At 43.3% G+C, this 12,258-nt stretch overlaps 1 protein-coding gene across 1 annotated transcript in view; it reads left to right on the top strand.

The window, feature by feature from the left end:
- RYR3 (ryanodine receptor 3) overlaps positions 1-12,258 on the top strand; it is a 506,360-nt gene that overhangs the window by 398,607 nt on the left and 95,495 nt on the right. The window contains 9 exon segments of the mRNA XM_079126345.1: positions 1,351-1,429; positions 5,019-5,108; positions 6,284-6,430; positions 6,642-6,704; positions 7,793-7,868; positions 7,996-8,119; positions 10,535-10,650; positions 11,134-11,201; positions 12,090-12,211. Coding sequence (XP_078982471.1) covers positions 1,351-1,429; positions 5,019-5,108; positions 6,284-6,430; positions 6,642-6,704; positions 7,793-7,868; positions 7,996-8,119; positions 10,535-10,650; positions 11,134-11,201; positions 12,090-12,211 — 885 coding nt within the window.

Genomic DNA, 12,258 nt, shown 5'->3' with positions numbered 1-12,258 from the left:
TTTGTTACACTTCCTCCCTAGTTAAGATATGTGTTGTGGGGCATACTGTCTTCATCTGCAGGTGTATTGAAAATGGAGAACTCCAAAACAGCTTCAACATGAGCAGGGAAAATAAGATTTGTCCTAAATGAGCCCTTGGGATTTGTGTTTGTGGCAGTAGTTTTCAAATGAGAACCTGAACCCTTCCCAGAGGACTGTCATCTTTGATAACATAAAATACATCTTTGGGAAAATTAAGTACACATTCCATCAGACAGAACCTTGAGCTGAGGGGATGATGGGGAAAAGCATTGGTCACTGCAAGGAAGAGGTAAAGGATATGGTAAAACTTCAGGCCAGCGTGAAAAGAGATAGGTGTTGGTTTTAGAGAACTTTGCCCTTTGAAAATGTAAGCTGCCAAAGGATGATAAAGCAAGTGGTATAATAACTTGCATGTTTTCATAAACTTTATAAAATAGCATCATACTCTAGCAATTGTGTGCTAATAACGAGCGGATCCATAATATTTTGATTCATTCACATATACCTCGGACATCCATGATTCTTCAATGTGAAGAATGGAGACTGACTCTGGCTAAAATAAAAGACCTTATTACCAAGATACTGGGTTATTATCAAAACCTAGTGGAAGGCTGACTAAGGCCCTAGCAAGGTCTACCATCAGGTCACAGAGACCAAATGGACAACCTTTGACTATCCCCATTGCATGAATCACCTTGAAGAGTTTGCTGCCCTTGTCTCATTCAACTCAAGATTCAAATTCTGGGGAGAGTGAGTGTGATTTGCCTAGTCATGTGCCTGTCCTGGATGGCAGTTCTCATAACACTGCATGTAGTGCCAGAAAACTACACAAAGCAAAGGGACACTGAGGTGATGTCACCAACAGAAGGGACAAGAGCTGCTTGGGAAACAGAAATGATAGGCGTCTACTATACTTCCAAAAGTCTAAGGGTGATGAGTCACTGAACCCAGAAAGGTAGATAACCACTTTCTTTGTAATGTATGGTCCTCTAGCTATGCATTTCTGCCATTCCCAGATTCTCACTGTCTAACCTGGACACCCAATGGTTCTTTGGGAGCCAGGAGAACCCAGAGCAGCTGGAGGTGGCCACCTGTGCAGCCAGAGACTTCTACAGAGAAATCTTGTGATTAAACAAGGGTGTGTATTTGGCCTAATCCTGGCACGCCTCTCCTTCTGCTCAGTGATGTAGCTCAGAGTATAGAGTCACTTCAGCTTTGAGACTATCTGGTTGATCACATCCAAGTTCTACCAGATGATTGCTAATTCTGCCTATCTTCTACCATAAAGTGCTTGGGGAGGTTGTAAATTTTTTTCCTCTCATTTCACAGTTTTTCCTTGCCTGAGAAATTGGAATACATCGTCACCAAGTATGCTGAGCATTCACATGATAAATGGGCCTGTGACAAGGTAGGGATTATCATCCAATTGACAATTGTCAGTGAGAAAAAACAGCCCAAAAAACATTAAAGGGCCCATTCCTGGAAATCTGCCTAATTTGTCTAAGTGACAGACTCTCCATGCCAAGAGCATTCATTATTTCTGAGCAGCAATTCCCAGGGTGGGTGGAGGTTAGAGAAATAGGCAGTGGCAGCTGCTTTGCTGCTTTTGTATTTCTCAAGAAAATGATCAATTCTAAAAGTGTTAACTTCTCTCTTAGCATTGCATTCCCTAGAGTTTGTGCTCAAGCATGTGCTTGTGTGTGTTTGACATAAATGCTTAATAGAGGTGGAGAGGATTTTATTTAATGTTTTCTTTGAATGAAGCACTGGAAAGGGGAAAACGGAATTGAAAGCCATACCCTTGCATTTTGCTAGGAAGCTGTATTTTATTCCAGGAAGAACACACAAGCATCTTCCTATGGTAGATGCACAAGAACTTCCAGACACTCCCTTAATAAGCCTGTCCATCTGGTGTTTAAAATTCTTCACCACATGAGGTCAGGCTGCTTAATAAGTTTAATTGCTATGTCAGCCCTTTAATGCTGGCAGACAAAGTAGGAAGACTATGCCAAAGACATCCAGGATTTCTGTGGGTAGCCAGTGAAGGATTGGGGCCATTGCTCAGCTGCAGCTTACAGCTTGGAACAGTGAACTCTTCCACAGCAAGTCCACAGAAATCATCTTCACATAATAGGCCCACAGGTAGGGGACACCTTAAACCATCAGCTCAGCCTCTATGTGAATCTGGGCTCAGCTCTTATTCTGTTATGAGTTCCTCTTTGGGGCTGATGATAATGACTGAACTATAGAATGGGCTGGTACCCTATGATTCTAGAGCAACGGTTGCCAAACCTTTTCTGCAAAGGGATAAATAATAAACATTTCAGGCTTTGTGGGCCAGTCTTTATGGCAACTTCTGATTTCTGCTATTGAAGCAAAAAGTAGCTGTAAGCAAAACATAAACAAAACAATAAAACTTTATTTAAAAAAGAAAAGCAGGTGGTCAGTTGGATTAGGCCCAAGAGCCATAGTTTGCTGACCCTGGATCTAGAGCATCTGAATTTTCTAAGGATCTTTTACATATAGCAATTTAGCCAGTTTATGCTTCCATAGCAATAGCTTGTCCATCACTAAATTGTGTGGATTTTACCTCCTGAATCTCTCTGGAATTTGTGTATCTCCCTCTGGCCCTGTGCCATGACTTAGTCTGAGCCACCATAATCTTATGCCCAGCCCACTGTGATAACTTTCAGACTAGTCTCCCTACATGTGTTTTCTCTCCAGTCTGTTCTTCACACTGAAAGCAAGTGATAGCTTCAATATGTGCATTTGGTCACAGGCTTCCACCACTCCTCCTGGTCAACCTTTTTTCCCTATTAAAATCCTTTAGTAACTTCTAATCCTTATTAACATAAATGTCAAAATTCTTCATATGGCCTGGTAGGCACTGGCCCATCTGATCATCTCTTGTTTTGTCTCAGCCACATCCTCTTCTTTCAGTGTCTGTCTCTTCCTCTGTGTTTGTGTGTGTATGTGCACACATACATCTCTCCCTCTCCCTCTCCCCTCTCCTCTCCCTCTCTCTGTGTCACACACACACTACATGTGCCTGAAATCCTCCTCTATCTCAACCAGATACACACATGCACACACTCTTCCCCAGCTCATCCTTCAAGGATCAATCCAACCATGAATTCCTAGGATGATACTGTCCCAGATTTCTCAGATATAGGCCCTCTTAACTCCTTACTCTCTTCCTTCATAGTATTTAATAGCTCTGTGTGTGTGTGTGTGTGTGTGTGTTACATTTAAAGCAGTTACACATTTATGCATTTATCCCAGTAATCATTTATACATTTACTAGTGTAGTTGCTTGATTAATCTCTCTGACATGGTACTACAGGTTCCATGAGAGCAAGAATCCAGGCTTTATCCCCATTACCAGGAGGGTGTTGATTGTATAACAAAGAAAAGATTCTTTTCTCTGTCTTCTAGAGCCCTCTTCATGTGGGAGAAACAAAATAAACCAGTCATAGTGGGACAGGTTGTTCAGTGCTATGATGGCCATGAACACAGGATTAGAACACACACAGATCCCAATTCAACACGGGGGAGAAGGGTCCAGTGACACTTCCTAGAGCTGGTGACATAGCATGTGTGAAAGGGTGAATGGAAGTTGTTCCTCACAGGACAATGAGTACATTGCAGGCTTTGCAGGGTCAGCAGGTGCAGACATGGGGAAGGAAGAGAGAGTTTGGTGGCTTTAGGAAACCACAAAGCTAAAACATGGAATAGGGCAGGGGAAGAAGGTGAGATGTCAGTCTGGAGAGGTAAACAAGATTATCTTTACAGGATTAGAGTGTGGCAATCAGAAAATCACAAAGCAGTAGAGTGCCCTGATCCCCTGAGAGAAGTTAGAAAATGAGTCCATGGAGGGGTAGCAAGACTGGAGGCAGGGAGGCTGCTCAGGAAGCTGTCATGTCATCAGGTGTGAGTTCATGGTGGCCTGAGCTGAAGTACTGACAAGGAAGCTAGAGAGAGGCAGACGAAAGAGTAGGTTGAGGAGGTGGAGATGTCTTGAATGCAGAGAGGTGGCATCAACAAAGACTGCTGTGTTGCTGGCACAGAAAGTCAGTGTAAGCTGGGGCTGTTCCCTGAGGTACAGGAAACCCAAGAGTGGGTGTTTAGAGAAGTAACTGCCAGGTTCTTTTTCAGCATGTTGAGAGCTACCTGTACAATATCCAAGGAGAGCTTAAGTTGATTTGGAAATTAGGTGAGAGCTCTGATCTGGCAATACTGATATGATGTTAGCCAGCAGTGGCAACTTATGAGCACAGGTGTAGAGTAACCCACCAGTGGGGGTTTTGTCTCTTGAGAAGGGACAAAAACTTGGGAAGTATATACGTTTCACAAATGGATAAGGCAGAGATTGAGAAGGAGCAGTTGGAAGTCTTGGCATGAGAGGTTTTGGGGATCAGGAAATCTTACTTATCTCTGCTTCCACGGTGCCTAGGACCCATTCTGGCATGTGCTGTTGAAAAAAATCTAACCAGTATTTGTCCACTGACTTTCAGAGTTCTTGAACTTCTGTGACTCTCAGAAACTTGCACTGCTATGATTTTGTTCTGGGAGTGGCAGGCAAGAGGTAACACCCAACCGCCCCTCTGCACAGTGGGCAGTTGGTACAGTGTTCACATGCTCTCAGCTCTGCCTCTGTCCTTACTGGAAGGGTGGCACACTGACCTGGGGCATGTTATTTGCTGGGTCTTTTGAAACATCCTTCTCTTTTAAGTGGGCCTGAAACATAAGCAGGAAAGTGGAGAGAACAGCAACTGAAATGAGAAAGGATAAAGGGACAGAGTGCAAGATTCAGGAGTCAGAGAGCCTGATGACTTTAAAGGATCAATTAGGCATTTTTGAGGGAAATTTCCAAGCTCTGTCATGATCTATTATTCTAGTTATGAAAATCTAAGGAGGGATTTGGGTCACAGAGCAGGGCTCTTTGAATGCCAAGGATGTGAATGACAAGGAGATTTGAACTGAGAACATTTCTACAGAGTCAGAGTGGATGGAAATATGGAATTTCCCTGGATGAAAATGTGAAGACCCACCCACTGATAAGGCCTTTCAAGACATTAACAGAGAAGGTAAGACACAGGCCTCTGGTAACACTGACTGTGCTCCGTCCTTCCCCAGAAGAGCTCAGGGCTCAGTCATTCTCAAGCCCTTTAGAGACTTCCAGGGATTCTATAAACCACTCCTCGCCATTTTACCAGTGGGCAGCAGCCCCACAACCAGTTTCCAAAAGTCCAGCCCTTTCTTCTGTTCTTTGGCACTGAGAACCCACTGGTGAAAGAAGCACTGTCCAGCCCTAACAGCCTGGGACAAAATGCACCTGCAGTTCTCCTGCAACTGTGCTTGACTGTTGGGATGTGGGAAAAGAGCAATGAATTGTCAAAGGAAATTCAAACAGGAATGATGTCCACTACAGGGAAGATACAGAGAGTAGAAAGTCTCTGAGGAAACATGAACATGTCTCTTGCTTTCTTTTTTTAAATTAAGAACTTTGATTCATCTCAACTCTAAATTCCTGTCTTGGAATGAGTAGGAGTCCTTTGTAAGCTTTAGTGTCATATGTAAAGGATGGCATGTGTGTCTTTGAATACTGACCATTGATGAAAGAGTTCAGAGATCAAAAGAGAATTCTAAGAAGTTTTAGCTGGGCATAGTAGTGCATACCTGTAATCCCAGCGGCTCGAGAGGCTGAGGCACGAGGATCACAAGTTCAAAACCAGCCTCAGCAACTTAGTGAGGCCCTAAGAAACTTAGTGAGACTCTGTCTCTAAATAAAATACAAAAAGGGCTGAGGATGACTCAGTGGTTAAGCAATCCCGAGTTCAATCCCTGGTACCAAAATAATAATTATTATTATTATTATTATTATTATATCTAAGAAATTTTATTTCTCAAGTTCAAAAGAGAGTTTTACACAGATGCATTTTGACAATATCCCATCTTCAACAGTTACTAAAACACAGGGTGTCACTCTCCTGTTCTTTATCTACAAAATGTGAACACTGTCATCAATATTGTTGGTACATTTCCTCCCAGTGCGAAACACTGTGCCCCCAGGGTCTCATACTCATAAACATCAGGAAGACTGATTCTGTATCACAAGTGAAATGTGCAAATGGCATTTGGACCTTGTGAAGGAAGGCTAGAGCTAACCTGTCTAATGTGAGATCCAATTTCCACAGGGCGATGGGCCAGCCAGAATGCCGTGGTGTATTCTGCAAAGCTCTTCTGTGCAAATTTCTTCCAGGAGAAGGAAATTTATCGCTGGCCAGCCAGAGAGTCCCTGAAAACCATGCTGGCTGTGGGCTGGACTGTGGAGAGGACCAAAGAAGGGGAAGCTTTGGTTCAACAACGGGAAAATGAGAAACTTCGAAGTGTGTCCCAGACCAGCCAGGTATGACAAGAACTCCCAGAAGCCAATTTTGGGCCAATGGGACCCACAGAGAATCTGGGCAAGCTCTCCCTGGGCCATCATGGTAGGACCACCTCAGATAAACAGTGGGGGCTGGGAAAACACATCCTTGACAGCTGCAGTGCTCGTCAGGGGATGCTGATAGGAATGAGGAAAACAGTGGCAAACTCAGTGACTTTCTCTGTTTTCCTAGGGCAACAGCTATAGCCCTGCTCCTCTCGACCTCTCAAACGTTGTGCTTTCCAGAGAGCTCCAGGTCAGTGCTGACTCTTGCAGAACAACATAATGCGCTTTCCAAATCCCATGGGGTTTAAAGCAGAAAAATAGAGGACAAGGGGTAAGAATGCCCAGAAGAGGGCCACATTGTGCAGAATCTGTGGGGAGAGGCTCAACAGAATTAACCAATCATCCAAGAAAGGGAGGCTGTGTGTTTCTTCCAAGAACATTGTAACGGGTGCGGACTCTATAAAAGGAAGAACAACCAGCAGATTACTGTATCAAAACCCAAAAATAAACAAAACAGGAGAAAATCTGCAAAACTTGACCCTTGGGTAGAGGTGCTTGCCTGGTCCTTATAAGTCACCCGAAATCATAAGAGTATCCTTCATATCCCACAGCAGATATGTTCAATTTCCCCATAATCGTACAGACAAGCAGTTGTTGCAGGACCCAGAAATAAAAAATCAAGAAGATGAAACCAAAAGCCCTGAGGCGCTTGCTCCCATAGCCCTACCCCAACCCCCAGCAGAGATTGGCAGCCAGGCTATGAGACCAATCTCTCCGACCTTAGAGAAGACTTCTTTCCAAAGTACATCTTTCACTCTGGGTCACTGCTATGAGTGACCTAGAAAGAATAATTTCATTTGAGAAATCTTATTTGCAGCAATTTCTACCATGATGTGATTATTTTTAGTTTGCTAAGCTAAAGATTTTCAGGGATCTAAACTTTTGCTTGAACCCCACTTCCAATCCCCCCTCTTAGATCAGAAATATGACACTAGGCTCCTGTGATAATTGAAAAGCTACCAGCATGGTTTCAACTAGAAATGTGTCTTTCTCATTAATGCATTAAAAATGCTCATGAATGCCAGGATAATAAGTTGCCAGGGAGGGACAGAATTAGAACTTGTTTTCTCTGTGTATGGGAAGACATAAAACTAATGAGGTGCATAAGCACAGACTGACTAATGGTGGGAGCCCTTCAGCAGTGCACTGTTAGCTTTTGGGGGTGCTCTAATCTTAGGGGTGCTCCCATCTCAAGGCTGCCAAAAATAAACTGGCAGAAATGAAGCTGCTTTTCTCGCTTGCTTTCTCTTTGATGTACATGCCCTTGCTGGGACACAGGGAATGGTGGAAGTGGTAGCTGAAAACTATCACAATATCTGGGCCAAGAAGAAGAAGCTGGAGCTGGAGAGCAAAGGTGAGCTGATTTCCCAGCAACCCTTGAAGAAGATGGTCTGGTGGCAGGCGGGCGGGGGTCAGCATGTTCTCCCAGAAGTGCAAAGGAAAAGACAAATGTGTGGTCATCTCTTGCCTTGTGACTCCAGGTGGCGGCAGTCACCCTCTTTTGGTACCATATGATACTTTGACTGCCAAGGAAAAGTACAGGGACCGAGAGAAGGCACAGGACCTGTTTAAATTCCTCCAAGTGAATGGTATTATAGTTTCTAGGTAAGTCTCCTCTCAGGTGATATTAGTGGGATGGGGGTGGGAGTGATGGCAGAGGTGGTCTCCTCTCCTCAGGTGTTTAATCTCCTGCCTACATATCAGAATAAGTAGAGTAGTTGACTGTTCTGAAAAGTGTTATAATGAATGAATGCATGCATTCACAAATATTGTGCTATAGGCCAAGGACATGTGTATAATGTTCTAATAATCAGAGTTATAAACCACAGCCATACCACATGTTCACAGCTTTCAAATTTGGGCTTGTTTAGAGAGTTAAGTGAATTCAAGGCACATTCAAAACAATAGAGTGCAGTATGCCAGATATTTTTGAAATGTCTTTCCCTTCACAGATGTCTCAATTCTACTTAATTCAAAAATTATGTATATGAAAAAGTTGAGATCTTTGCAAAATATGTAAGTTCATTTTCATAGAATCAACAGTCCTCTTTAATCAATATCTTCTATGTGATATTTTGTTAAATTATATCACAATAGCAAATATATTCGAGAGAGTCTCTGAACAAGAGTAACTGTTTGTCATGAAGGTACACCTTCACTGGGGAGACTGAGTGCCTCCTGATTCCCTCTGACTTTATATCCATCATTTGTAAATCAAAATCATCTGGATGAGCGGTTTACATGAGGATGGTCTTGGCTGCTTACGACTTGAAGGTAGAACCTGTTTTCTCACTGCACACACATCAGTGGTGTGCTGTGCTCTTTAGTACAATGCTTGCTGAGTCCCTGAAGAATAGAAAGCAAGCTGGAGTACTCCTCTGAAATAGCCATTCCTCCCAGAAGACATGTTTGCTGAGCAAGCTATTTCTTTTTTAATTTCCTACAGAATTTTTGAAACCGAATGTCAAACAATGAAAATCTGTACAAATATTTCTATTGTATCACATATGAAAAAATCCTAGAACTCATTTTCCATATCGTGGAGCAGCAAAGGTCAGACAGCAGGAGACTGCCTCCTGGAGAGTATTGGAGAAAGACTCCCATCTCATTTTAGTCCCATTATTAACACCAAGATGCATAGCGTGATTTGCTGAGAAACAATTTGCCCACAGAAATGAAAAGTCCTCCTTTAATGTAACTAAAAAAGAAGTCAAGCAAATAGGAGAATCAAGGAGAAAGATGACTGAATTCAGCAAAGGTATCCTGAGTAATTATGTACACATGTCAGACCCCGTGGGAGGCACTGGGATGTATGATGATCAAGGCAACAAGAATTCCCAGGCTCCCCTGACCCAGCCTCAGCCTCCTGTCTTCAGCCTCACCATCGCTTGATGACAACCCATTCTTCACTTGCTCAGACCAAAAACCTTGCCTCTCTTCTTTTCCCTAAACCACATTGAATCCTTCAGGAAATCCTGATGGTTCTACCTTTTAAATATACCCAAACTCCTGCTGCTGCTTACCCGCTTCATGCTATCAGCATCCTTGGGGTGATAGCTCCCTACTGGGGTTCCCATGCCCATGGTCAATTTTAAACATAGCAGCCAGAATAAGTCTGCCATAATGTCAATCATCTCACGTCACTCCTCTATTCAGAACTCCCAATAGCTTCCCATTTAACTCCACGCAGAAGCAAAGTCTAAGGATGACCTGCAAGGCCTTAAATGATTTGCTCTACTGTCCACCTGACCTCTCTCTGTCTGCTCACTTCTATTCCACACACACTGGCCTCTCCACCATAGGCCTTCAACCTAGCATGCATGCTCCTGCCTCAGGACCTTAGCACCACCTTCTCCCTACGACTAGAAAGCTTTTTCTCCAGATGTGCATATGCCTCACCTCCTTAAGCCTTTATTCTGGTATCAACTTCCCAGTAATGCTGCCCTTACTCCCCTGTTTAACTCCACCGTTTGCAAACTCACCCTCACCCCTGGGCCCTTTCATCCTACTTTTCTTTTCCCTTTTGTTCACATAATTTATTCACATCTGTCATTCCACATAATTTATACTTGTTTATGTCCTTTCACAGCCAGCACCTAAAGTAAGTTCCACAAAAGCAGGATTTTTGCTTTCTTCCCTAAAGTACCCCCAGCTCAATATTTGTTACATGAATGATAAAGATCGCTCTGAAAATTTTGTTCAGAAATCATTGTACTAAAAGTTTCATTTAATTTTTTTTGGTTTTGCAGTTTGATGTGTTAAAAAGTCAAAATAAATTGCTCTTTTTCTTTGAATTTTTTTGGGATTTTTTTTAAAAGAAGGAAAATGTTGTAATACATGTAGTGTGTGCTCACAGTCAGATTCCCAGCACAAGGGGAAGTCGGTCAGATGGCGAACCATGTCACTAAGCCAGAATGACCATTAACACTGGAAATTACATTCAGCATGGGGAGGATGGCTGAGGCCCCGGAGTCACGTGGCTATCCGTTACTTCCTGGGGTTCACGTATTTCCACCCTAGAGGTATGAAGGATTTGGAGCTGGATGCCTCCTCCATGGAAAAGAGGTTTGCCTACAAGTTTCTAAAGAAGATCCTGAAGTATGTTGATTCTGCTCAAGAGTTTATTGCCCACTTAGGTAAGTGTCACTGTGAAATACAACACAAAAATTTGATCTTCCTTTGTCAAGGAAGGAGCTATTCATGATTCATTTAGAAGTATGATTGTGGGGGTACGGGGGGCAGTGGCTGAGACTTGTTTTCCTCACTTAAAAAAAAAAAGTATCAATTTGGTCCGTGGCTTTCCTCCTGGATATGAGTGACCCTTCTGTCACTATTTCATACAACTCATCCTATTCACTTTCCTGTTGTGCTTTATGGCCATGGACATGTGGCTCAGCCTCTCTGAAGCTGCTCCCTCACTGATAGAAGTGTAGTGAAATGGCCAAGAGAACCAACACAAGCAACAACCAGCCAGCACAGTTGTAAAGTACTCTGTAAAATGTATTTCGTGAAATCAAATAGACATATTTATGGCCTTTAGAAAAGCTGTTGTCTCCAAAATGTTGTGATCCTCTGTTTTAATCTGGCCAACCAACCTTGTGTTCCTGTATCAATTTTAGAAGCCATTGTCAGCAGCGGGAAAACTGAAAAGTCTCCCCATGACCAGGAGATCAAATTCTTTGCCAAAGTAAGTGATTCACTATATTTAACCAAATTACCTCTTCTTGGGATCTCTGCTATTTAGGGTATGAGTTAAAGTGATCCATCAAAATGCCAGTGGCTGCAGTGAGACAGATGTGGATTTCTCTGTTGCACAAAAAGGCTGAGGTGGGTGGAGGTCTGAGGAGAGGGTAGCCGGCTGGCTCCACACCATTACCCAGGGATCAGGATCTTTATGTTTCTCCACTATCCCAACTTGTGCTTCATGTCCTCATGGTCCAAATCTGCACCACATCTGCAGGAAAAAGGAAGAGTGGAGGGTAGGGCAGGCTGCTGCATTTCTAAAATTCAATCCTGTGGCTGGAACTTAGACATTTTTAGTTTCATCTTGCTGCAAGGGAGACTGAGTATGCATTCTTCTAGCTAGGTGGCCCCCTGCCTAGCTAAAATATGGGGGGGAAGGGTTCTATTGAAGTACCAGTGAGCATTTTCTTCCATATACCCATGCTCAAAGGGCTAAAGGCACAAAGTAGCTTTACACTGAGAAGCAGAGACAGACAACTTGAGGCCAGAAGTGGTAGGCCATGCCTCAAGTGTACCTGTTGATGCTGAGCCCAAGAAGCCACATCTGGGAGCAGGGTCCCATAGGCCTTCCTGCAAATGCTGACTCTGGACCTCATGCACATTTATTTGGCTCTTAGTCAGTGGCCCTCTCCTTTCATGTATCCCCAAGGCCTCTGGTTTGGGGCACAGAAGAGGAAAATGTGATGGAAATTGGGATCCAAAAAATAGACATTGCTAGAAATTTCAGGACCAGTGTTGAGAAGCTTGCTGACTGAAAATGACCTCTTTAAAGGAAACTAACAGAAGGACTTTGGATAGATTCTTAAGATCTGATGTGTGGTGGATTTTCTAGGTTCTTCTTCCACTGGTTGACCAGTACTTCACGAATCACCGCCTCTACTTCCTGTCCTCTCCTCTGAAGCCCCTTAGCAGCAGTGGGTATGCCTCCCATAAAGAGAAAGAAATGGTGGCCAGGTGAGTACGAAATAGAGAAGGTCATTGTGCTAGTTCCTATAGTTACA

Source organism: Sciurus vulgaris, assembly GCF_902686455.1.
Source record: "Sciurus vulgaris genome assembly, chromosome: 2".
NCBI lineage: Eukaryota > Metazoa > Chordata > Mammalia > Rodentia > Sciuridae > Sciurus > Sciurus vulgaris.
The sequence above is the reverse complement of the archived record's forward strand: the minus strand, read 5'-3'. Positions and strand labels throughout refer to the sequence as shown.